At 52.3% G+C, this 25,615-nt stretch overlaps 2 protein-coding genes across 2 annotated transcripts; one reads left to right on the top strand and one right to left on the bottom strand.

Moving 5' to 3' along the window:
- Nucleotides 1-828: 828 nt before the first annotated feature.
- Nucleotides 829-9,233, bottom strand: SCN1B (sodium voltage-gated channel beta subunit 1). The gene is made up of 5 exons (XM_059491432.1): nucleotides 8,624-9,233; nucleotides 6,212-6,378; nucleotides 4,978-5,218; nucleotides 3,645-3,780; nucleotides 829-1,069 (listed from the first exon to the last, which is right to left on the bottom strand). The coding sequence occupies exons 1-5, from the start codon at nucleotides 8,715-8,717 to the stop codon at nucleotides 1,003-1,005; spliced, it is 705 nt and encodes a 234-aa protein (XP_059347415.1). The 5' UTR covers nucleotides 8,718-9,233; the 3' UTR covers nucleotides 829-1,002.
- Nucleotides 9,234-13,056: 3,823 nt separating this feature from the next.
- Nucleotides 13,057-25,374, top strand: BCL3 (BCL3 transcription coactivator). The gene is made up of 9 exons (XM_059491460.1): nucleotides 13,057-13,364; nucleotides 14,556-14,715; nucleotides 18,796-18,904; nucleotides 20,026-20,263; nucleotides 21,252-21,340; nucleotides 22,346-22,423; nucleotides 23,346-23,513; nucleotides 24,300-24,375; nucleotides 24,983-25,374. Exons 1-9 carry the CDS (start codon nucleotides 13,151-13,153, stop codon nucleotides 25,219-25,221), a joined length of 1,371 nt encoding a protein of 456 aa, XP_059347443.1. The 5' UTR covers nucleotides 13,057-13,150; the 3' UTR covers nucleotides 25,222-25,374.
- The last annotated feature ends 241 nt before the right edge of the window (nucleotides 25,375-25,615 follow it).

The following is a 25,615-nucleotide window of genomic DNA, read 5'->3' as shown; positions in this document are numbered from 1 at the left end:
TTTTGAAGGATTTTTTTCCTCCAATTTTTTCTGCTCAAATTTTTGGGATCATTTTCCTTAATTCTGGGTTTTGTTTGCCCTCAAATTTTATGACTTTTCCCCTTAAATTCTTGAGAATTCTTCCTTAACTTTGGGAACTTTTTCCCTCAAATTTTGGGAATTTTTTTCCTCAAAATTTGTGACTTTCCCTGCAAATTTTTGGGGCTTTGTCTCCCAACTTTGACACTTCTACCCTCAAATTTTTGGGATTTTTCCCCCAGATTTTGTCACTTTTCTCCTCAAAATTTTGTGATTCTTTTCCTTAATTCTGACACTTTTCCCCTTAAGTTTTGTGGCTTTTCCCCTCAAATTCTTGGACTTTTTTCCGCCAAATTTTGAGATTTTTTTTCCTTAAAATTTTTATATTTTTCTCAGCTGAATTTTGGGGTTTTTTTTCCCCGAAATTTTGGGACTTTCCCCCCCTAAATTTTTGGGATTTTTTTCTCCGAAATTTTGGGATTTTTTCTCTGAAATTTTGGGACTTTTCCCCCCAATTTCTGGGAATTTTTCTCTGAAATTTTGAGACTTTTTTTCCCCCAAATTTTTGGGATTTTTTATCCGAAATTTTGAGACTTTTTTCCCCCAAATTTTTGGGATTTTTTCTCTGAAATTTTGAGACTTTTTTTCCCCCAATTTTTTGGGATTTTTTATCTGAAATTTCGGAACTTTTCCCCCCAGTTTCTGGGAATTTTTCTCCGAAATTTTGGGACTTTTCCCCCCAATTTTTGGGATTTTTTCTCCGAAATTTTGGGACTTTTCCCCCCAATTTTTGGGATTTTTTTCCCCCAAATTTTTTGGTTTTTTTTTTTTTTTCCCCCCCCAATTTTGGGGTCGGGGTGGGGGAGGGGCCATGCGGGGTCAGGGGTGGGGGAGGGGTCGGGGGGTCCCCCCCGGGGGGGTTATTGCAGGGGGGGGCCTGGGGGGGGTCAGAGGTCACTCGGGGTCACTCGGGGTCACTCGGGGTCACTCGGCCGCCTGGACGCCGCCGCAGTTCTCTTTGCTCTCCGACGTGATGGCCAGGTACTCCGACCTGAGGGGGGGGAGGGGCGAAATTCGGGGTGGGGGAGGGGCCCCGAAATCCAAAAACCCCGCCCCAAAATGTCCAAAACCAAATAAAAAAAAAAATCCACCCAAAATTCCACCCAGAAACGCCCCAAAATTAAAAAAAAAATCCACCCAAAATTCCACCCAGAAACGGCCCAAAATTAAAAAAAAAATCCAACCCAAAAACCCAAATAGCTCCTCCTCAAACACTGAGAAATCCCCCCAAAAAATCCCCCCTTGAAAATCCTAAAAATTCCACCCTAAAATCCCAAAATCTCCACCCCAAAAATGCCCAAAATCCCCAAAATTCCCCCTGAAAATCCTAAAAATTGCACCCCAAAAATGCCTCCAAACTACCAAAATACCCACCCCAAAAATGCCCCAAAAAATCCAACGCAAAATCCCAAAAATTCCACCCCAAAAATGCCCCAGAAATTCCACCCCAAAATCCAAAAAATCCCACCCAAAAATCCCTCAAAATCCAAGGAAATTCATCCCAAATTCCAAATATTTTAACGCAAAAAGCTCCACCCAAAAATTCTTCCCCAAAATCCCAAAAATCCCACCCAAAAATGCCCCAAAACAAAAAAAAAATCCAACCCAAAATCGCCTCCAAACTCCCAAAATCCCCACCCCAAAAATGCCCCAAAATCTCAAAAATTCCACCCCGAAGTGCCCCAAAAATAACAAAAAATTGCACCCCAAATCCCAAAAATTTCACCCAAAAATGCCTCAAAAATCCACCCCAAAAATGCCCTAAAACGGAAAAAAAATCCACCCAAAAATCTCCCAAAAATCCCATCCCAAAAATGCCCCAAAATCCAAAAATTCTGCCCCAAAAACTCCAAAATCTCCCCAAAAAATCCACCCCAAAATCCCACCCAGAAATGCCCCAAAATGAAAAAAATCCACCCCAAAAATGCCCCAAAATCCCCAAAATTCCACCCCAAAATGCCCCTAAAAAATCCAACCCAAAATTGCCCCAGAATGCCCCCCAAGTTCCCCAAAATTCCACAAATTCTACCCCAAAATGCCCCAAAATTCAAAATAATTTCACCCAAAAATGCCCCAAAATTCCATCCCAAAATCTCAAACATCCCACGCAAAAATCCCTCAAAATTCAAAAAAATCCACCCCAAATTTCAAAGATTTTACCCCAAAAGTCCCTAAAAATTCCACCCCAAAATTCTTCCCCAAAAACCCAACCATAAATGCCCCAAAATGAAAAAAATCCACCCTAAAATCTCCAAAATTCCACCCCAAAAATGCCTCCAAAATCTTAAAATCTCTACACCAACAATGCCCTAAAATCCCAAAAATTCCACCCCAAAATGCCCCAAAGTGCCTCAAAAATTCCACCCCAAAATGCCCCAAAATCCCAAAAATTTCATCCCGAAAAATCCACCCCAAAATGCCCCAAAATCCCGCCCCAAAATCTCCAAAATCCCATCCCAAAACCTCAAAAACCCCATGCAAAAATCCCCCAAAATTCAAAATAAAATCCGCCCCGAATTTCAAAGATTTTACCCCAAAAATTCCACCCAAAAAATTCCGCAACAAAATTTGAAAAATTCCAAAAATTTCACCTCAAAATGCCCCAAAACCGAAAATAAAAATCCCACCCAAAAATGCCGAAAATCCCACCCCAAAATTTCCCCATTTTTGCCCAAATTTCCCCGTTTCGCCTACAAAATTTGGCCACGCCCCATTAGACCACACCCACTCCCAAAGCCACGCCCACAACCTCAAGCCACGCCCCCTCAGCAATTTTGAAACCCCATTTTTTCCCTAATTTCCCCAGTTTTGCCCCAATTCTCACATTTTTAACCCCGAGTTTCCAATTCCTTCCCCTGAAATTAAACCACGCCCCTAAGGCCACACCCACTCTAAACCACGCCCCCATTCTTTAGGCCACGCCCCCGCCACCATTTTAAAACCTCAATTTTCCTCCCAATTCCCTCATTTTTCACCCCATTTTCACCCAATTTTCTTGCATTTCTCCCCCAAATTCCAACCCAAACCACTCCAAACCTAAACCACGCCCCTTTGGGCCACACCCACTCCCAAGCCACACCCCCAACCTTTAAGCCACACCCCCCACCGCCATTTTAACCCTCCATTTTCCTCCCAATTCTCTCATTTCCCGCCCCATTTTCACCCAATTTTTTTGCATTTCTCCCCCAAATTCCAACCCAAACCACTCCAAAATTAAACCACGCCCCTTTGAGCCACACCCACTCCCAAAGCCACGCCCCATTCTTTAAGCCACGCCCCTCCACCATTTTAAACCTTCATTTCCCGCCCCATTTTCACCCAATTTTTTGCATTTCTCCCCCAAATTCCAACCCAAACCACTCCAAACCTAAACCACGCCCCTTTGGGCCACACCCACTCCCAAAGCCACACCCCCAACCTTTAAGCCACGCCCCCCACCGCCATTTTAAACCCCCCAAATTCCTCATTTTCCGCCCTTTTCCCGCCCAGTTTTTTGCATTTTTTTCCCCCCAAAACGTTAAGCCCCGCCCACGGAGGCCCCGCCCGCGGAGGCCCCGCCCACTCACGCGCTGTCGGGGGGCGGGGCCGCGGCCGCCACCTTGCGGTAGCAGTAGAGCATCTCGGCGGCGAGCCAGAGCGTCAGCACCACGATGAGCACGTACATCAGGATCTCGGACACGATGGACGCCAGGTCCCGCCGCGCTGCGTGGGGAGGGGCACAAAAAAATTCCCTGAAATCACCGGAAATGTCCCCAAAAAATCCCCCCCGAAAAATCCCACCCCCCCCCCCACCCCCCCCCCCAGAAAAAAATCCCTAAAAAAATCCGGGAAAATTTTGTGTGGTTTTGGGGCCAAATTTGTGCATTTGGGGGCCCCTAAGCCACGCCCTTTTTTTTTCCTAAGCCACGCCCACTTTCTGCCTTATATGGGCATGGAGCTTTGCCAGTGGGTCCCAGTTTGATCCCAGTGCCCTCCCAGTGCTCCCAGTTTGATCTCTGTGTTTCCAGTCCCTCCCAGTTTGATCCCAGTGCTCCCAGTCCCTCCCAGTTTGATCCCAGTTCCCTCCCAGTCCCTCCCAGTTTGATCCCAGTGCTCCCAGTTTGATCCCGGTGCCCTCCCAGTGCTCCCAGTTTGATCTCTGTGTTTCCAGTCCCTCCCAGTTTGATCCCAGTCCCCTCCCAGTCCCTCCCAGTTTGATCCCATTATCCTCCCAGTCCCTCCCAGTTTGATCCCGGTGCCCTCCCAGTGCTCCCAGTTTGATCCTCGTGTTCCCAGTCCCTCCCAGTTTGATCCCAGTGCTCCCAGTTTGATCCTAGGTTGATCCCAATCCCATCCCAGTCCATCCCAGTCCATCCCAGTCCCTTCCAACCAACTCCCAGTCCCCTCCCAGTTCATCCCAGTCAATCCCAATCCCCTCCCAGTTCATCCCAGTATATCCCAGTGCCCTCCCAGCCCCCTTCTCCACCACGGCCAGCTTCAGGGTCTGGTTCCTGGCCAGGCTGTAGGTGCAGCCCAATCCCCTCCCAGTTCATCCCAGTCCCTCCCAGTCCATCCCAATCCCATCCCAGTCCCTCCCAGTTTGTCCCAGTCCCTCCCAGTCCCCCCAATGAACTCCCGCTGTCTCACTGCCTCCGCCTGGTGGCGCCTTTGGGAACTGCAGCGCCCTCCCAGCAACTCCCAGTTCATCCCAGTTCATCCCAGCGCCTTCCAGTCCATCCGAGTTCCTCCCAGTCCCTCCCAGTTCATGCCAGTCCATCCCAGTTCCCCTTTAGCCCCTCCTACCTCCATTTTTCCTCCCTCCAGCTCCGTCCCAGCCCCTCCCAATCCCTTCCAACCAACTCCCAGTTTACCCCAGTCCATCCCAGTCCATCCCAGTCCATCCCAGCGCCCTCCCAGCACCTTTCTCCACCACGGCCAGCTTCAGGGTCTGGTTCCTGGCCAGGCTGTAGGTGTAGCCCTCGAAGGTCAGGTTGCGCTTCAGCCGGCACACGTACTGCCCGGCGTGCGCGTGCTTCACCTCCGCCAGCCACACCGACAGGTCCTGCAGGTCCCGCGTGCCCCGCGAGCCGTTCCACGAGATCACCCCGAGGAACGGCCCCGGGGCCACCCACTCGCCCTCCTCGGGGCTGTAGTGCAGGATCTGCACCAGTAGAAACCAGTAAGAACCAGTAAGAACCAGTGAGAGTTAACAGGAAGCAATTGGGAATGGGGTTGGCTCAGTGGCGCCCTCTGGTGGTTGAGTTTGGTGTTGCAACTGTGCCCGATTGTGGTGCGGGTAATTCCCAGTGGCTCCCAGTTTAGCCCAGTGATTCCCAGTATGGCCCAGTAGCTCCCAGTTCAGCCCAGTATATCCCAAGTGTCTCCCCAGTGGGTTCCAGTGCCTCCCAGTTCACCCCAATCCCCTCCCACACCGACAGGTCCCGCGTGCCCCGCGAGCCGTTCCACGAGATCACCCCGAGGAACGGCCCCGGGGCCACCCACTCGCCCTCCTCGGGGCTGTAGTGCAGGATCTGCACCAGTAGAAACCAGTAAGAACCAGTAAGAACCAGTTAGGCTCAATGGCAAGGGATTATAAATTGTGTTGGCTCAGTGGCGCCCTCTGGTGGTTGAGTTTGGTGTTGCGACTGTGCCCAATTGTGGTGCCGAGTCGCTCCCAGCAGCTCCCAGTTTAGACCAGTTCAGCCCAGTAATTCCCAGTATGGCCCAGGGGCTCTCCAGGGTCCTCCCAGTAGCTCCCAATCCCTCCCAGTTTGTCCCAGTCCCCTCCCAGTTTGTCCCAATCCCTCCCAGTTTCTCCCAGTCCCCTCCCAGTCCCTCTCAATGAACTCCCATCTCCCCTGCTGGTGGCTTTGAGAACTGCAACGTCCTCCCAGTAACTCCCAGTTCATCCCAGTATATCCCAGTTAGTCCCAATCCCCTTCCAGTCCATCCCAGTCCTCCCAGTCCCCTCCCAGTTCATCCCCGTTCCCTCCCAGTCCCTTTCCATGAACTCTTGGCTCCCCCCCGGTGGCCACTTTGGGAACTGCAGCGTCCTCCCAGTCCCTCCCAGTTTATCCCAGTCCATCCCAGTCCCTCCCAGTCCCTCCCAGTTTGTCCCAGTCCCCTCCCAGTGCCTCCCAGTGCTCCCAGTGACCTTCTGGAAGTGGGGGGCGCCCTCGGGCCGGAAGAACCACTCGCTCTCGGCCTCGGCCGGGGTCTCGCTGCGGCGCTTGCAGGCGATGCAGAGCAGCCGGAACGGCGCCCCCAGCACGGCCTCGGTGCCCGACGCCACCTCCACGCAGCCCCCTAGCGCCCCCGAAGCTGCAGCGAGGGGGAGGAAATGGCGGGGAGTTCCGGAATTTTTTCCAGAAATTCCCCCCCCCCCCCCCCAAAAAAATCCGGCGAAATTCCGATGAAATTTGACAAAAATTTGGTCAAAAAACCATTAAAAGCCACCCCAAAACCAATCAAACTGACCTAAAATGGACCCAAAATCCAGATCCAAAATCCCAAAAATGGGGAGGGGGAGGAAATGGCGGGGTCGGGAGAGAATCCCGGAATTTTCCAGAAATTCCCCCCCCCAAAAAATTCGGTAAAATTCCGATAAAATTTGACCAAAATTTGGTCAAACACCGGGAAAAATCCGCTCCAAAACGGTGAAAATTGACCCAAATCGGACACGAAATCCAACCCCGAGATCCCAAAAATTGGAGGGAGAGGGAGAAAGGGGAGGCAGGGGAGAAACTCCAAAAAGATTCCCACAAAATTCGGTTGGAATTTGACAAAAATTTGGTCAAAAAAAAAACATTAAAAGCCACCCCAAAACCAATTAAACTGACCTAAAATGGACCCAAAATCCAGATCCAAAATCCCAAAAATGGGGAGGGGGAGAAAATGGGGGGGGGGGGGTCAAGAGGGAATTCTGGAATTTTCCAGAAATTCCCCCCAAAAAATCGGTGAAATTCCGGTGAAATTTGACCAAATTTTGGTCAAAAATCCACCCCAAAATGGTTAAAATTGACCCGAAATGGACCCAAAATCCACCCCCAAAATTTCAGGGAGGGGGAGAAAGGGAGGTCAGGAAGGAATTCCCAAATTCTCCTAAAATATTCCCAAAAAAATCCCCAAAAATTCCAAAAAAACCCCCAAAATATTCCATTGAAATTTGCCCAAAATTTGATCCAAAAATCATCAAAATTCGCCCCAAAAGGCACCAAAATCCAGCCCAAAACGGCCCCAAAACCCCCAAAATTCACCCTCAGGACCCCAAAAATGGCGAGGGGAACGAGGAACCCCAAAATCCCCAAAAAAATCCCAAAATTTCCTGAAAATCTCCTTCAAATTCCCAGAAATTTTGCCCAAATTTCACCACCGCTGGCTCCAATAAAATCCAGCCTAAAATGGACCCAAAATCTCCCAAAACGGCCCCAAAATTCATCCCCGGGACCCCAAAATTTGGGATTGGGGGACGAAGGGTTTTGGAATTCCCCAAAAAAATCCCCAAATTCCCCCCAAAATTGGCCAAAAATTCGTCAAAATTCCGCCCGAAAATCCCAAATTTGCCCCCAAATTGTCCCAAATTTGGCTCATTTGGACACTTTGGGTCCCAGGTGACATCAGGGGACATTTTGGGGACATTTTGGGGACATTTTTGGGGTCCCAGGTGACATTTTAGGGTCCAAAGTGACATCTGGGGACATTTTGGGGTGACATTTAAGGACATTTTGGGGACATTTGGTGACATTTTGGGGACATTTGGTGACATTTTGGGGTCCCAGGTGACATTTTGGGACATTTTAAGACATTTTGGGGACACTTTGGGACATTTGGGGACATTTTGGGTTCCCAGGTGACATTTTGGGACATTTTGGGACATTTTGGGGACATTTTTGGGACATTTTGGGGGTCCCAGGTGACATTTTGGGACATTTTGGGACATTTTGGGGGGTCCCAGGTGACATTTTGGTGACATTTGGGGACATTTTGGGGGTCCCAGGTGACATTTTGGGACATTTCAAGACATTTTAGTGACATTTGGGGACATTTTTGGGGACATTTGGTGACATTTTGGGGACACTTTGGGACATTTTGGGGTCCCAGGTGACATTTTGGGACATTTTAAGACATTTTGGGGACACTTTGGTACATTTGGGGACATTTTGGGGGTCCCAGGTGACATTTTGGGGACACTTTGGGACATTTGGGGGGGGTCCAGGTGACATTTTGGGACATTTTAAGACATTTGGTGACATTTTTGGCGACACTTTGGGACATTTTGGGGTCCCAGTTGAGATTTGGGGGGTCCCAGTTGACATTTTGGGGATATTTGGGGACATTTGGTGACATTTTGGGGTCCCGGTGACATTCGGGGCCTCCCAGGTGACATTCTGGGGACATTTGGTGACATTTTGGGGTCCCGGTGACATTTGGGGGCTCCAAGGCGACATCTGGGGACCCTTTGGGACATTTTGGGGTCCCGGTGACATTCGGGGGCTCCCAGGTGACATTCTGGGGACATTTGGGGACATTTTGGGGTCCCGGTGACATTCGGGGCTCCCGAACTCACCCTCAAGGAGCCCGAGGAGCAGCGGCAGCAACATGGCGGCACTTCGGCAATTTCCGGACACCTTCGGCTCTTTCCGACCCTCTTCGTTCTCCATTCGGCTCTTTCCGACCCTCCCCGCACTCCCTTCGCTTACTTCCGGCCCAGCTTCGCTTACTTCCGGCCCGGTTCGGTTCTTTCCGGCCCGGTTCGGTTCTTTCCGTGCAGCTCCGTCCTCACTTCGCTTATCCCGCTCTTTCTTCGGCTCTTTCCGGACAACTTCGCCTCTTTCCGGCCCGGTTCTGATTTCTCCGGCCCGGTCGGGCCCAGTTGAGCCCAGTTGGGCCCAGTTTGGGCCCAGTCCAGCGGCTCCGCTCCCCCTCAGCCCCCTGCCCGGCCCATGGGCTCCTCCCCCTGCCGCAGGAGGAGGATGAGGAGGAGGAGGATGAGGAGGAAGAGCCCGGGACGGGTCGGAGGAGCCGCTTCAAGGCATGGCCGGACCCTCCGGCGGGTCCGCTTCGGCTCCGCTTCGGCTTTTTCCGCTCCCCGACCTTCGGCTCTTTCCGCCTCTCGCTTCGCCGCCGCTCGGCCCCGCTTCGGCTCTTTCCGGCTCTTTTCGGCTCCGCTCGGCCCCGGCGCACTGCGGCGCCCGAGGGGGGGGCGGGACCGAGGGATTGACGTCATTAAAGTGGGCGTGGCTCCAGCCCCCGCCCCGCCCCCCGATGTCCCCGAACGTGTCGCGATGTCGCCGAGGCCACCCCGAGGTGTCCCCGAGGTTGTCCCAGTGTCCTCAGGGGTGTCCTTGTGTCCCCAAGGCCATCCCCGCGTCCCCCGCGCCGTCCCTGCGTCCCCAAAGTGTCCCCAAAGCCATCCCAGTGTCCCCAAGGTGTCCCCATGTCCCCAGGGGTGTCCCCAAAGCCATCCCAGTGTCCCCAAGGTGTCCCCAAAGCCATCCCAGTGTCCCCAAAGTGTCCCCATGTCCCCAAAGTGTCCCCAAAGCCATCCCAGTGTCCCCAAGGTGTCCCCATGTCCCCAAAGTGTCCCCAAAGCCATCCCAGTGTCCCCAAGGTGTCCCCATGTCCCCAAAGTGTCCCCAAAGCCATCCCAGTGTCCCCAAGGTGTCCCCATGTCCCCAAAGTGTCCCTAAAGCCATCCCAGTGTCCCCAAAGTGTCCCCATGTCCCCAAAGTGTCCCCAAAGCCATCCCAGTGTCCCCAAGGTGTCCCCATGTCCCCAGGGGTGTCCCCAAAGCCATCCCAGTGTCCCCAAAGTGTCCCCATGTCCCCAAAGTGTCCCCAAAGCCATCCCCAGGCTGTCCCCAAGGTGTCCCCAAGGGTGTCCTCAGGTCCCTCCTGCTGTCCCCAATGATGTCCCCAAGGGCCTCCCCGTGTCCCTCCTGGTGTCCCCAGGAATGTCCCAGTGTCCCCAAAGTGTCCCCATGTCCATCCCAGTGTCCCCAAGGGTGTCCCCGTGTCCCTCCTGGTGTCCCCAACTCCCTCTCAGTGTCCCCAGGGGTGTCCCCAGGTCCCTCCCGGTGTCCCCAGGAATGTCCCAGTGTCCCCAAAGTGTCCCCATGTCCCCAGGGGTGTCCCCAAAGTGTCCCCATGTCCCCAGGGGTGTCCCCAGGTCCCTCTCCGTGTCCCCAGCAATGTCCCAACTCCATCCCAGTGTCCCCAGGGATGTCCCCAGGGGTGTCCCCGTGTCCCCAGGGGTGTCCCCGGGAATGTCCCTGTGTCCCCCCCCCCCCCCCCCTCCCCATTGTCCCCAAACCCATCCCAGTGTCCCCAGGGGTGTCCCCATGTCCCCAGGGGTGTCCCCAAAGCCATCCCAGTGTCCCCAAAGTGTCCCCAAGTCCAGCCCAGTGTCCCCAAGGGTGTCCCCAAGTCCCTCCCAGTGTCCCCAAACCCACCTCAGTGTCCCCAGGTCCATCCCAGTGTCCCCAAGGGTGTCCCCAAAGTGTCCCCAGGTCCCTCCCGGTGTCCCCACGGGTGTCCCCAGCCCTGTCCCAATGTCTCCAGGGTGTCCCCAGTGTCCCCAGAAGCGTCCCCAGGTCCCTCCCGGTGTCCCCAGGGCCATCCCAGTGTCCCCCACATTGTCCCAGTGTCTCCAGGGGTGTCCCCAAGTCCCCAAAGTGTCCCCAAAGCCACTCCTGGGTTGTCCCCCATGTCCCCAAGGCCACCCCAGTGTCCCCAAAGTGTCCCCAAAGTGTCCCCAAATCCATCCCAAGGTTGTCCCCACGTCCCCAAGGCCATCCCAGTGTCCCCAACTCTGTCCCCGTGTCCCTCCCAGTGACCCCAAGGCCACCCCAGCGTCCCCAAAGTGTCCCCAGGGGTGTCCCCAAAGCCACCCCCAGGTTGTCCCCAAGGCCAGCCCAGGGTCCCCAAAGTGTCCCCAAGTCCCTCCTGGTGTCCCCAAGGTGTCCCCAAGGCTGTTCCCGGGTTGTCCCCATGTCCCCAAAGTGTCCCCAAGTCCCTCCTGGTGTCCCCAGGTTGTCCCCAGTGTCCCCAAAGTGTCCCCAAAGTGTCCCCAAAGCCACCTCCAGGCTGTCCCCGTGTCCCCAAGGCCACCCCAGTGTCCCCAAAGTGTCCCCAAAGTGTCCCCAAAGTGTCCCCAACGCCACCTCCAGGCTGTCCCCGTGTCCCCAAGGCCACCCCAGTGTCCCCAAAGTGTCCCCAGGTCCCTCCCGCCGTCCCCACGAGGAATTTTGGGGGAATTTGGAGCCAATTTTGGGATTTTTTGGGGGGGGGGGATTTTTGGGGAACTTCTCGAGGATTTTTCAGGAAAATTTTTTTTTTTGAATTTTGGGAAATCTTAGGGATTTTTTTTTTGTAAATGTTGATTTTTTTTTTTTCAAATTATTTTGAGGATTTTGGGGGGAATTTTGGGATGTTCTGGGTGGATTTTGGTGATTTATTGGGGTTTTCTGTGGATTTTGGGGGAATTTCTTGAGTGGATTTTGAGAAATTTTGGGACATGTTGCGTTTTTAAAATTCGATTTTGAGGAATTTCAAGCGGATTTTGGGATTTTTAAAAATTATTTGGAAGAGATTTTGGGATTTTTTTTTAGATTTTAAAGAATTTTGGGAATTTCAGGGGGTTTTAGCTGATTTTGAAGAATTTGTGGGTTTTTAAATTGGATTTCGAATCAAAATTGGGGAATTTTGAGGGTTTTTTTTGTGGATTTTGAGGATTTTTGGGTTTTTTTATTGGATATTGAGGAATTCTGAGCTAATTTTTGGTTTTTGCAGCATTTTTGGCTGATTTGGGACTTGCTTTATAGAAATTTGGTTTAATTTTGGGGGGTAATTTTGGATTTTTTGGGCCTTTTGTAGTGGAATTTTGGAGGCTTTTTCTTTAGAATTTTAGTCCAATTTTTGTGGTTTTTTTTTTTTTTTTTAATTTGTGAGAAATTTTGACCTGATCTTCTTTTCGTTTTTAAGCGGACTTTGAGGATTTTTGGAGACTTTTTTGGGTGGAATTTCGAGCCCGTTTTGAGTTTCTTTTTTCCCAATCCCCACCCAAAAATTTGTGCCAACTTTTGGGGTCATTTCGGTGGATTTTAAAAAATTTTATTCCATTTGTTTGCCAATTTTTCACAATTTTGCGCCAAATTTTGCCTTTTTTCCCCCTCAATTTCGCGGCAAATTTAATTTTTTCCCGCCGATTCCCCAAACCCGCCCCCAAATTTCGCCGTCCCTGCGATGGGCGTGGCCTAAACGCGATGTGGGCGTGACCACAACACATATGGGCGTGTCTACAGGGGAATGGGCGTGGCCACAACACGTGAGGGCGTGTCCACAACGGAGAGGGCGTGGCCTAAACCAACAGGGCGTGGCCTAAACCCTCAATGGGCGCTACCAACAACGCCAGGGGCGCGCGCACAGCGGAGCGGGCGTGGTTAAAACAGAGGAGGCGTGGCTAACGGGGAATAGGCGTGGCCAACAACGCCAGGGGCGCGCGCACAGCGGAGCGGGCGTGGTTAAAACAGAGTAGGCGTGGCTAACGGGGAATAGGCGTGGCCAACAACGCCAAGGGCGCGCGCACAGCGGAGCGGGCGTGGTTAAGACAGAGTAGGCGTGGCTAACGGGGAATAGGCGTGGCCAACAACGCCAGGGGCGCGCGCACAGCGGAGCGGGCGTGGTTAAAACAGAGGAGGCGTGGCTAACGGGGAATAGGCGTGGCCAACAACGCCAGGGGCGCGCCCACAGCGGAGCGGGCGTGGTTAAAACAGAGTAGGCGTGGCTAACGGGGAATAGGCGTGGCCAACAACGCCAGGGGCGCGCCCACAGCGGAGCGGGCGTGGTCTAAACGGACTGGGCGTGGCCTAAACGCTCAACGGGCGCTCCCAACAACACCGGGGGCGGGACGGCAGCGGAGCGGGCGTGGTCTAAACGCAGTGGGCGTGTCCACCGGGGAAAAGGGCGTGGCCGGGCGGCCCCGCCCCCCCCCGCCGCGGGGATTCCCCGCTCGCTTCCGCCGCCGCGGCGCCTCCGCCGGAGCCCGAGGTCCCTTCGGGGGGGATCCCCCCCAAAACCCGTCCCGGGACCCCCCGATGGCCGAGGAGCTGCCGGTGGATCTGCGCACGCGCCGCGCCCCGAACCCCCCCCGGGCCCCCCAAAAACGCCGCCCCTCCCCCACCCCCGAGGCGTCGCTGCCGCTCCGGAAGCGCCGCTCGGTGCTGGGGGGCGGGGGAGACCCCCGGGCTCTGGGGGAGCCCCCCCCGAGCGCCCCGGTCCGGCCGCCCCCAAAATCCGGCACCGCAACAGGTGAGACCCCGCTGTTCCCCGCTTTATCCCCGCTTTTTTCCCCCACTTTATTCCCACTTTTTTTCCCCTTTTTTCCCCATTTTTTCCCCATTTTCCCCCAAATTTCCTCCAAATTTTCCCCCACTTTTTCCCCAAAAAATTCCCCAATTTTTCCCCCAACTTTTTTCCTACGTTTTTACCAATTTTCCCCATTTTCCTACAAATTTTCCCCCATTTTTCCTTAATTTTCCCTCCAAATTTTTCCCACTCTATTCCCCCAAATTTTCCCTACTTTTTTTCCGAATTTTTTCCCAATTTTACCCCTATTTCCCCCTAAATTTTCCTCCAAATTTTCCCCCATTTTCCTCAAAAATTTTCCTACTTTTTCCCCAATTTTCCTCCAAATTTTCCCCCACTTTTTCCCCCCCAAAATTCCCCAATTTTCCCAACTTTCCCACCAATTTTTCCCATTTTCCCCCGTTTTCTCTAATTTTTCTCTGAATTTTTCCCCACTTTTTTCCTAATTTTTCTCCTATTTTTTCCCACTTTTCCCCCCTATATTTCCTCCAATTTCCCCCCACTTTTTCTCACTTTTCCTCCAAATTTTTCCCACTTTTTTCCCAAATTCCCCTAAATTTCCTCCATTTTTTCCCAAATTACTCCTCGCTTTCCCCCTGAAAATTTCCCAATTTTCTCCCTAATTTCCCTCCAATTTTCCCCACTTTATTTCCACTTTATTCCAAATTTTTTCCCATTTTCCCCCTATTTTTTCCCAATTTTCCCCTGTTTCCCCCAATTCTTCTCTCACTTTCCCCCCGAAAATTCCCCAATTTTCTGAGATTTTCTCCCATTTTCCCTATTTTTCCTCCAAAATTTTCCCACTTTTTTCCGCACTTTTCTCCCAACTTTATTCCTAATTTTTCCCACTTTTCCCACCAGAAATACCCAAATTTTCTCCAATTTTTTCCCAATTTTCCCCCAATTTTCCCCCAGTTTTCCCTAATTTCCTCCCATTTTTTCCCCCATTTTCCCCACTTTTTCCCAATTTCTCCTCCAAATTTTCCCACTTTTTTCCCCAATTTTTTTCTGAACTTCCCTCACATTTTTCACCCATTTTCCCCCAACTTTCCCCCCAAATTTTCCCCAATTTTTTTCCCAATTTTTTCCCCATTTTTTTCCCAACTTTTCCCCAATTTTTCCCCAATTTTCCAGGTCCGCGGGCGGAGCCTCCGCTGCCGTTTTTGGGGCCCGGGGGGGTTTTGGGGGTTCCCCCCCCGCCCCTTTTGGGCTCCCCAAATTTGGGGGTCCCCCCCGAGCCCCCCTTGGCCGCCGCCATCGCCGCCGCCACCCGGCAGGACGAGGACGGGGACACGTGAGTGCCCGGGGGACCCCAAAAATAACAAAGTTCACCCCAAAATCCCCACAAAATCCCCCCCAAAAAATCACCCAAAAATCACCCCAACATTCCCCTCAAAAATAACGTAATTCACCCCAAAATCCCCCCAAAATACCAAAAATTCACCCAAAAATCCCCCCAAAAATACCCAAAATTCACCCCGAAATCCACCCAAAAATACCAAAAATTCACCCCAAAATCCACCCAAAAATACCAAAAATTCACCCAAAAATCCCCACAAAATCCCCCCAAAAATTCACCCAAAAACCCCCCAAAATCCCCCCAAAAATTCACCCAAAAATCCACCAAAAAATTCACCCAAAAATTCAACCAAAAATTCCCCCAAAATTCCCCCAAAAAATACCAAAATTCAGCCCAAAATCCACCCCAAAATTACCAAAAATTCACCCCAAAATCCACCCCAAATTCACCCAAAATCCCCCCAAAAATTCACCCAAAAATTCTCCCAAAAATCCCAAAATCCGCCCCCAAAAATCCCCCCAAAAAATCACCCAAAATCCCCCCAAAAATTCACCCAAAAATCCCCAAAAATCCCCAAAATCCCCCCAAAAATCCCCCCAAAAATCCCCAAAATCCACCCAAAAAATCCCCCCAAAAATCCCCAAATGCCCCCAATTTTACCCAAAAAATCCCCTCCAAAATCCCCAAATGCCTCTAAAAATCCCAAAATCGCCCCGAAATCCACCCGGGGAACCCCAAAATAAAAACCAAATCTGTGTGGGGAACCCCAAAACTCCCAAAAATTCACCTGGGAACCCCAAAATCCACCTGGAACACCCCAAAAAAAAAACCCCAAAAAATCACCCGGGAAACCCCAAAAAAATCCCCCAAAAATCCTCCAAACACCCCAAAAATCGTCCATAAAACCCCCAAAAATCCCAAAATCACCTGGGGACCCCAAAAATCTGCCTGGGAAACCCCCAAAAATCCCCAAAATCCCTCTGGGAACCCCAAAATTCGACAAATCCACCTGGGGACCCCAAAAAAAATCCCCAAATCCCCCCAAAATCCAGCGGGGAAACCCCAAAAATCACCCGAGAGTCCCAAAAATCCCCCTGGAAAACCCCAAAAAAATCCCTAAAATCCACTGGGGAACCCCAAAATCCCTGGGGGAGCCCCAAAAAAAATCCCCAAAATCCCTTTGGGGACCCAAAAAAATCCCAAAAATTCACCTGGAAACCGCCAAAAAAATCCCAAAAATTCATTTGGGAATTCCGGAAAATCCGCCCGGGAACCCCAAAAATCGCCAAACCCAGCAGGGGAACCCCCAAAAATCCGCCTGGGGACCCCCAAATTACCCGGGAAACCCAAAAAATCCCCCAAAATCTCCCGGGAATCCCCCAAAATCCACCCGGGAAGCGACAAAATTTTATGAAACCTCCCCCAAATCCCCTCCAGAACCCCCCAAATTTGTGGGACCCCCCCCAAAATTTGTGGGACCCCCCCCCCCCCCCCAAAAACCCCACGGGACCCCTCCCCCACCCCACCCCCTCCCCCCGCTTGGGATTCCCCCAAATTTTCCCCTTTGGGATCTCCCAAAATGTCCCAAAAATGTCCCCAAAAATGTCCCCAAAAATGTCCCCAAAATGTCCCCAAATGTCCCCAAATGTCCCCTCCCCCCCCCCCCCCCCCCCCCGAATTTCGGGGACCCCCTCCCCCCCCCGGGACCGTGGGAATTCCCCTCCCCCACCCTGCGGGGAATCCCCAGCGCTCGGCGGTGACGTCACCGGGGAGGCGAGGCCACGCCCACCGGCGCGAGGCCACGCCCCCTTACGGGAACAGCGCGGGGGGAGGGGCGGGAACGGCGCCGCCCACACCCCCCCCCCCCCCCCCCCGCGGGTTTGGGGATTTTTGGGGACATTTGGGGACATTTGGGGACATTTTGAGGACATTTGGGGACATTTTTGGGGACTTTTGGGGACATTTGGGGACATTTTGAGGACATTTGGGGACATTTTTGGGATTTTTAGGGACGTTTTGGGGACTTTTGGGGATACTTGGGGACATTTGGGGACATTTGGTAGCTCCCAATGTCCCCAAGCCCCCCCCCAAATTTGCCCCCTTTTTTTCTCACAAGTGGCCCCAAATGTCCCCAATGTCCCCAAATGTCCCCAATCCCATTTTCCCCAATTTCCCCCCATTTTTTCCTGAGTGTCCCCAACCCTTCAAATGTCCCCAGCTCCTGCTTTGTCCCCAATGTCCCCAAATGCCCTCGACGTCCCCAATGTCCCCAATCCCCCAAATCCTCCAAATGTCCCCAAGATGTCCCCGATGTCCCCAATCCCATTTTGTCCCAATTTTCCCCCATTTTTTCTCAGCGCACCCAATGTCCCCAAAACCCCTCAATGTCCCTAAACCCCTGAATATCCCCATTGTCCCCACTGTCCCCAAAGTGTCCCCAAAGTGTCCCCAATGTCCCCAAAGTGTCCCCAATGTCCCCAACCCCATTATTCCCCATTTTTCCCCATTTTTGCGCAATGTCCCCAATGTCCCCAAATGCCCCAAATTTACCTCAATGTCCCCTCAGTGTCCCCAGTGTCCCCATTGATGTCCCCTCGCTGTCCCCAGGCCCCTGCACATCGCGGTGGCGCAGGGCGCTCTGTGGCCAATGTCCCCAATGTCCCCAATGTCCCCTCAGTGTCCCCAGTGTCCCCAATGTCCCCAATGTCCCCTCACTGTCCCCAATGTCCCCTCAGTGTCCCCAATGTCCCCAATGTCCCCTCAGTGTCCCCAGTGTCCCCAATGTCCCCAATGTCCCCTCACTGTCCCCATTGCCCCCAATGTATCCATTGTCCCCAATGTCCCCAGTGTCCCCCCAGTGTCCCCAATGCCCCCAATGTCCCCAGTGTCCCCATTGTCCCCTCACTGTCCCCAATGTCCCCTCAGTGTCCCCATTGTCCCCAATGTCCCCTCAGTGTCCCCATTGTCCCCAATGTCCCCTCATTGTCCCCAGGCCCCTGCACATCGCGGTGGCGCAGGGCGCTGTGTGGCCAATGTCCCCAGTGTCCCCAGTGTCCCCATTGTCCCCATTGTCCCCAATGTCCCCTCAGTGTCCCCATTGTCCCCAATGTCCCCAGTGTCCCCATTGTCCCCTCAATGTCCCCAATGTCCCCTCGCTGTCCCCAATGTCCCCAATGTCCCCACTGTCCCCAGGCCGCTGCACATCGCGGTGGCGCAGGGAGCTCTGTGGCCAATGTCCCCAATGTCCCCAGTGTCCCCTCACTGTCCCCAATGTCCCCTCAGTGTCCCCATTGTCCCCAATGTCCCCTCAATGTCCCCATTGACCCCAATGTATCCATTGTCCCCAATGTCCCCAGTGTCCCCATTGTCCCCTCACTGTCACCAATGTCCCCTCAGTGTCCCCAGTGTCCCCATTGTCCCCAATGTCCCCTCACTGTCCCCAATGTCCCCAATGTCCCCACTGTCCCCTCAATGTCCCCATTGTCCCCATTGTCCCCATTGTCCCCAATGTCCCCTCGCTGTCCCCACTGTCCCCTCAGTGTCCCCAATGTCCCCTCGCTGTCCCCAATGTCCCCAATGTCCCCAATGTCCCCACTGTCCCCATTGTCCCCTCGCTGTCCCCATTGTCCCCAATGTCCCCTCACTGTCCCCAATGTCCCCTCAGTGTCCCCATTGTCCCCATTGTCCCCAATGTCCCCAGTGTCCCCATTGTCCCCTCACTGTCCCCATTGTCCCCTCACTGTCCCCATTGTCCCCTCAATGTCCCCAATGTCCCCAATGTCCCCTCGCTGTCCCCAATGTCCCCAATGTCCCCACTGTCCCCAATGTCCCCACTGTCCCCTCACTGTCCCCATTGTCCCCATTGTCCCCTCACTGTCCCCATTGTCCCCATTGTCCCCAGTGTCCCCTCGCTGTCCCCAATGTCCCCACTGTCCCCACTGTCCCCAGGCCGCTGCACATCGCGGTGGCGCAGGGCGCTCTGTGGCCAATGTCCCCAATGTCCCCAGTGTCCCCTCACTGTCCCCAGTGTCCCCTCGCTGTCCCCAATGTCCCCACTGTCCCCACTGTCCCCAGGCCGCTGCACATCGCGGTGGCGCAGGGCGCTGTTCCCGTCGCCCGCCGCTTGGTGGCGCTGTTCCTGCGGGGGGGGCGCGACCTGGACGTGTACAACCACCTGAGACAGGTGAGGGGACACCTGGGGACACTCTGGGGACATGGGGGGCTTGGGGACATTGGGGGCATTGGGGGCATTGGGGGATTTGGGGTTGAGGACATTGAGGGGCTTTGGGGACATTGTGGGGGGTCACTTAGCCCCGCCCCTTTCTCCAACCTTGACCACGCCCCTGGCCCCGCCCCCTCGCCTGTGCCCGGGTGTCCCTCACCTGTGTCACACCTGTGTCACACACCTGTGTCACTCACACACCTGTGTCACACACCTGTGTCACTGTGTCATCTGTCCCCGGGTGTCCCTCACCTGTGTCACACACCTGTGTCACTCACACACCTGTGTCACACACCTGTGTCACTCACACACCTGTGTCACACACCTGTCCCCACAGACCCCCCTGCACCTGGCGGTGATCACGGGCCAGGTGTCACACACCTGTGTCACACACCTGTCCCCACAGACCCCGCTGCACCTGGCGGTGATCACGGGCCAGGTGTCACACACCTGTGTCACATTGTCCCCTCACAGACGCCCCTGCACCTGGCGGTGATCACGGGCCAGGTGTCACTCACCTGTGTCACACACCTGTCCCCACAGACGCCCCTGCACCTGGCGGTGATCACGGGCCAGGTGTCGCTCACCTGTGTCACACCTGTGTCACATTGTCCCCTCACAGACGCCCCTGCACCTGGCGGTGATCACGGGCCAGGTGTCACTCACCTGTGTCACACACCTGTCCCCACAGACGCCCCTGCACCTGGCGGTGATCACGGGCCAGGTGTCGCTCACCTGTGTCACACCTGTGTCACATTGTCCCCTCACAGACGCCCCTGCACCTGGCGGTGATCACGGGCCAGGTGTCGCTCACCTGTGTCACATTGTCCCCCCACAGACGCCCCTGCACCTGGCGGTGATCACGGGCCAGGTGTCGCTCACCTGTGTCACACCTGTGTCACATTGTCCCCCCACAGACGCCCCTGCACCTGGCGGTGATCACGGGCCAGGTGTCGCTCACCTGTGTCACACCTGTGTCACACACCTGTCCCCACAGACGCCCCTGCACCTGGCGGTGATCACGGGCCAGGTGTCGCTCACCTGTGTCACTGTGTCACACCTGTGTCACATTGTCCCCACAGACGCCCCTGCACCTGGCGGTGATCACGGGCCAGGTGTCGCTCGTCCGCCTCCTGGTGTCGCACGGCGCGTCGCCGACGTGCCCGGACCGCCTGGGCCGCACATGCGCACACCTCGCCTGCGGCTCGCACCTGGCCGGGGGGGGCGGGGCCACGGCCGGGCCACGCCCCCGCGTCCTGCGCGAGCTCCTGAGGGGCCCCGGGGGCGGGGCCGTGGATCTGCAGGCGCGGGATTATGAGGGTGAGGAGAAATGGGGAGAAAACGGGGAAAAAATGGGGGATTTTGGGGAAAAAATGGGGGATTTTGGGGAAAAATGGGGGATTTGGGGGGTTTAGGGGAAATTGGGGAAAAAAATGGGCGGAATTTGGGGAAAAATTGGGGGGAAAAAAGGGGGAAATTGGGGGAGGAGCCCCGGGGGCGGGGCCGTGGATCTGCAGGCGCGGGATTGTGAGGGTGAGGAGAAATGGGGGAAAAATGGGAATTTTGGGAAAAAAATGGGGGATTTTGGGGAAAAATGGGGGATTTTGGGGAAAAAAATTCGGGTTTTGGGGGTTTGGGGGAAATTGGGGAAAAAAATGGGCGGAATTTGGGGAAAAATTGGGGGGAAAAAAGGGGGAAATTGGGGGAGGAGCCCCGGGGGAGCCCCGTGGATCTGCAGGCGCGGGATTGTGAGGGTGAGGAGAAATGGGGGGAAAATGGGAATTTTGGGAAAAAAATGGGGGATTTTGGGGAAAAATGGGGGATTTGGGGGAAAAAATGGGGGATTTTGGGGAAAAATGGGGGATTTTGGGGAAAAAAATTCGGGTTTTGGGGGTTTGGGGGAAATTGGGGAAAAAAATGGGCGGAATTTGGGGAAAAATTGGGGGGGGGGGGAAAGGGGAAATTTTCAGGAATTTTTGGGGAATTTTTAAAAAAATATTTTTGGGAATTTTTTGGGGAAATTTTGGGGAATTTTGGGGGAATATTTTGGGGAATATTTTGGGAATTTCTCATGAAATTTTCAGGGATTTTGGGGGAATTTTTGGGAATTTTTTTGGGAATATTTTGCGGAATTTTTGGTAATATTTTGGGATATTTTTGGGAATATTTTGGGATATTTTTAGGAATTTTTGTGGGATTTTTTGGGGAATTTTTGGGATATTTTTGGGATATTTTGTGGGATTTTTAGGGAATATTTTGGGATATTTTTGGGACTATTTTGGGGAATTTTCTGCCGTTCTCTCCGCAGGTCTGACCCCCCTGCACGTGGCCGTGGCCTCGGGCTCCCGCGAGAGCGTCCTGCTGCTGCTGCAGCACGGCGCCGACGTCGATGCCGGGGTGAGAAAATCCGGAAAATTCCAGAAATTCCGGAAATTTGGGATTTTCTGGGAATTTTGAGGGGATTTAAAGGGGAGTTTTGGGGAATTATTTTGGTTTTTTGGGGATTTTTGGGACATTTTTTGGGGAATATTGAGGGGAATTATTTCGATTTTTGGAATTTTTTGGGATTTTTTTTTAGGATTTTTGGGGTGAATTTTTGGAGAAAGTGGGAGGGATTTTTTTTTGAATTTTTGGGGATTTTTGGGGGGATTTTTGAGGAATTGTTTGTGAATTTTGGCCAGGTTGGGGAGGATTTTTGGGGGAATTTTTTTAGCATTTGGGGGGATTTTTGGGGGAAATTGGGATTTTTTGGGATTATTTTGGGATTTTTTTTGAATTTTTGGGGGGCAATTTTTGGATAAATATGGAGAAATTTTTTCTTAATTTTTGAGGAATTTTGGGGGAATTTTTGGGGGGAAATTGGGATTTTTTGGGGTTTTTTTTGGGATTTTTTGGGGGGATTTTGGGGGAATGTTTTGGGATTTTGGGGGAATATTTTGGGGATTTTTGAGGGGATTTTTTGGGGTTTTGGGGATATTTTGGGAATATTTGAGGGGATTTTTTGGGAATTTTTTGGGATTTTAAGGGAGTTTTTGGGAATTTTTTTGGATTTTGGGGCATTTTTGGGGGATTTTTTGGGGGTATTTTTTGGGGTTTTTTTTGGATTTTGGGGGAATGTTTTGGGGTATTTTTTGGGATTTTTTTGAGGGATTTTTTGGGATTTTGGGGGAATATTTTTGGGGATTTTTGGGGGGATTTTTTTAGGATTTTTTGGGATTTTTTTTGGATTTTGGGGCATTTTTTGAGGATTTTTTTGGGGATTGTTTTGGGATTTTTTTTTGATTTTGGGGGAATGTGTTGGGAAATTTTTTTGGGATTTTTTGGAGGGATTTTTTGGGAGTTTTTTGGGATTTTGGGGGAATATTTTGGGGAATGTTTTTCGGATTTTTTGGGCCCTTGCAGGACATCAAGAGCGGGCGCTCGCCGCTGCTGCACGCGGTGGAGAACGACAGCCTGGAGATGGCCGAGCTCCTGCTCCAGGTGGGCAAAAATTGCAAATTTGGGGGAAATTTGGGGAATCTTCAGAAAGTTTTGGGAGAATTTGGGAATTTTGGGGGGTTTTGGGGGGAATTTCGGGGGAAATTTGGGGAAAATTGGAGAAAATTTGGGAATTTTAGGTGGATTTGGGGGGAGTATTGGGAATTTTTGGGGGGATTTTTTGGGGGGATTTTGCAGAATTTTGGGGTTATTTTTTGGATTTTCAGGTATTTTTGGGGATTTTCATGGGATTTTCTGGGAAATGTTATGGAATATATGGGGTGAGTTTTGGGATGACTTTGGGGTGATTTTACAGAATTTTATGGGATTTTTTTGGGGTGACTTTTGGAATGATTTCATGCAATTTTTAATGTAATTTTTTTGGTATTTTATGGGAATTTTCGGGGGGAATTTTTGGGGAGAAGTTTGTGGGATTCTGGGGTATTTTTAGGGGAATTTCACGGGGCTTTTTTTGGGAATTTTTGGCGATTTGGGGAAGCATTTTGGGGAGACTTTCGTGTGAAATTCCGGGCGAATTTTCTGGCGAATTTGGGGAATTTTCCGGCGTTTTGGGGGGTTTCAGGGAGAATTTTGGGGGAAGTTTGTGGGATTTTGGGGTATTTTTAGGGGAATTTTACGGGGCTTTTTTGGGAATTTTTGGCGATTTGGGGAAGCATTTTTGGGAGATTTGGGGAAGCATTTTTGGGAGACTTTCGTGTGAAATTCCGGGCGAATTTTCTGGCGAATTTGGGGAATTTTCCGGCGTTCTGGGGGGTTTCAGGGAGAATTTGGAGGGGAGTTTGTGGCAATTTTGGTGTTTTTGGAATAGCTCTGGATTTCGCAGGTGTCTGAGGGGGGATTTTGGGATTTGGGGATTTTGGGATTTGGGGATTTGGGGTGTAAAGTTGTTTCTCGGCGGTTGCAGCACGGCGCCAGCGTCAACGCGCAGTCGTACGCCGGCTGCACCGCGCTGCACGCGGCCGCGGGCCGGGGGCTGCTGCGGCTGCTGCGGCTGCTCCTGCGCTGCGGCGCCGACTGCGGCCTCAGGAACCTGCACAACGACACGGCCGCGGGCGTGGCCGCCAGCGCCCAGGTGGGAAACACAGAAATCTGCATAAATTTGCATGAATTAGAATATATTTAAGGGGTTTAAATGGGATTTGTTTGGGTGTTTGGGCGCCGACTGCGGCCTCAGGAACCTGCACAACGACACGGCCGCGGGCGTGGCCGCCAGCGCCCAGGTGGGAAAATTGGAGATTTGCATAAATTTGCATAGATTTGAATGCATTTAGGGGGTTTAAATGGGATTTTTTGGGGATTTTTTGGGGTATTTGGGCGCCGACTGCGGCCTCAGGAACCTGCACAACGACACGGCCGCGGGCGTGGCCGCCAGCGCCCAGGTGGGAAAAACGGAAATCTGCATAAATTTGCATAAATTTGAATGCATTTAGGGGTTTCAAATGGGATTGTTTGGGGTGTTTGGGCGCCGACTGCGGCCTCAGGAACCTGCACAACGACAGGGCTGCAGGTGGGACATTTGCATAAATTTGCATAAATCTGCATAAATTGGGGGGGGGTTAAATGGGAACTTTTGGGGGATTTTGAGTCCCAAAGCTGCAGCCACAGGTGAGTCTGGGGCAGGCGAGAAATTGGGAATGAATTGGAATAAATTTGGGATGATTTTGGGATAAAGTTGGAAAAAAAATTTGGAATAAATTTGAATACATTTGGGATAAATTTGAAAAAAATCTGGGATAAATTTGAAATGAACTTGGGATAAATTCGGAGGAATTTCGGGGCATTTTGGATGAAATTTTGGGTGAAATTTGGGGATTTTGGGTGAAATTTTTGGTGATTTTGGTGTTTCTGCCCCGCCCAGGTGATCGACATCCTGCGGGGCAAAGCCTCGAGACCCCCCCAGGACCCCCCAAAATCCCCCCGGGACCCCCCCCACGGTGAGGAGCGAATTTGGGGGGTCCTGGGGGGGAAATTCCAAATTTTGGGGGGAAAAATCCCAAATTTTGGGGCAAAATTCACAAATTTTTTTGGGGCAAAATTCACAAATTTTTTGGGGGGGGGGGCGGGAAAATTTTCAAATTTTGGGGGGAAAATTCCCAAATTTTTTGGGTGAAAAATCCCAAATTTTGGGGGCGCCTGAGTGGATTTTTGTGGGGGGGGGGAAGGGGGGTCTTGGGTGGGAAATTCCAAAATTTGGGGGGGAAAAAATTCCCAAATTTTTTGGTCCTGGGTGGGAAATTCCCAAATTTTGGGGTTCCTGGGGGAATTTTGTGGGTCCTGGGTGAGAATTCCCAAATTTTGGGGGAAATGTCCCGAATTTTGGAGTCCCTGAAGGGATTTTGGGGGGTCCTGGGTGAGAATTCCCGAGTTTTGGGGGGTCCTGGGGTGGGAAATTCCCAAATTTTGGGATCCTGGGGGAAACTCCCAAATTTTGGAGAGTTTTGGGTGAAAATTCCCAAATTTTGGGGGGAAATTTCCCAATTTTGGGGCTCCAGTCTGAAAAAATCCCCAATTTTGCCTCCTCTGGCCCCGCCCCCTTTCCAGGCCCCGCCTCCGAAACCACGCCCACTTCCACATCAGGAGCCACGCCCACTCCTGCACAAACAGCCAATCGTGTGGAAGGGGCGGAGCTTCCCGGCAGATTGGCGGGAGCGCAGGGAGGCCCCGCCCACCAGCAGAGCAGGGACCAATCAGATGCGGCCATGGGAAGGCCACGCCCCTTTGGCCCTCAGAGGCTCCGCCCACGGGAGGGGCGGGGCCAGAGCAGCATTAACGGAGAATAGAGAAAATGAAATAAAATGAAATGAAATATAAAATAAAAAAAAAGAAAACAAAACAAAAGAAAATAAAATAAAACAAAACAAAACAAAATAAAATAAAATAAAATAAAATAAAATAAAATAAAATAAAATAAAATAAAATAAAATAAAATAAAATGGGGGGACTGGACTGGGAGGGGACTGGGACGAACCGGGCGGGGGTTGGGGGTTACTGGTTTGTACTGGGAGGGAACTGGGAGAGGATTGGGAGGGACTGGGACAAACTGGGAAGGAACTGGGGGTCACTGGTTTGTACTGGTTTGGGGTTTGGGGTTGCTGGGATTGAACTGGGAGGGACTGGGAGGACTCTGGGCCAAACTGGGATGAACTGGGATGAACTGGGAGGGGATTTGGAGTT

This window comes from Ammospiza nelsoni, chromosome 34, assembly GCF_027579445.1.
Source record: "Ammospiza nelsoni isolate bAmmNel1 chromosome 34, bAmmNel1.pri, whole genome shotgun sequence".
NCBI classification, from domain to species: domain Eukaryota; kingdom Metazoa; phylum Chordata; class Aves; order Passeriformes; family Passerellidae; genus Ammospiza; species Ammospiza nelsoni.
The sequence above is the reverse complement of the archived record's forward strand: the minus strand, read 5'-3'. Positions and strand labels throughout refer to the sequence as shown.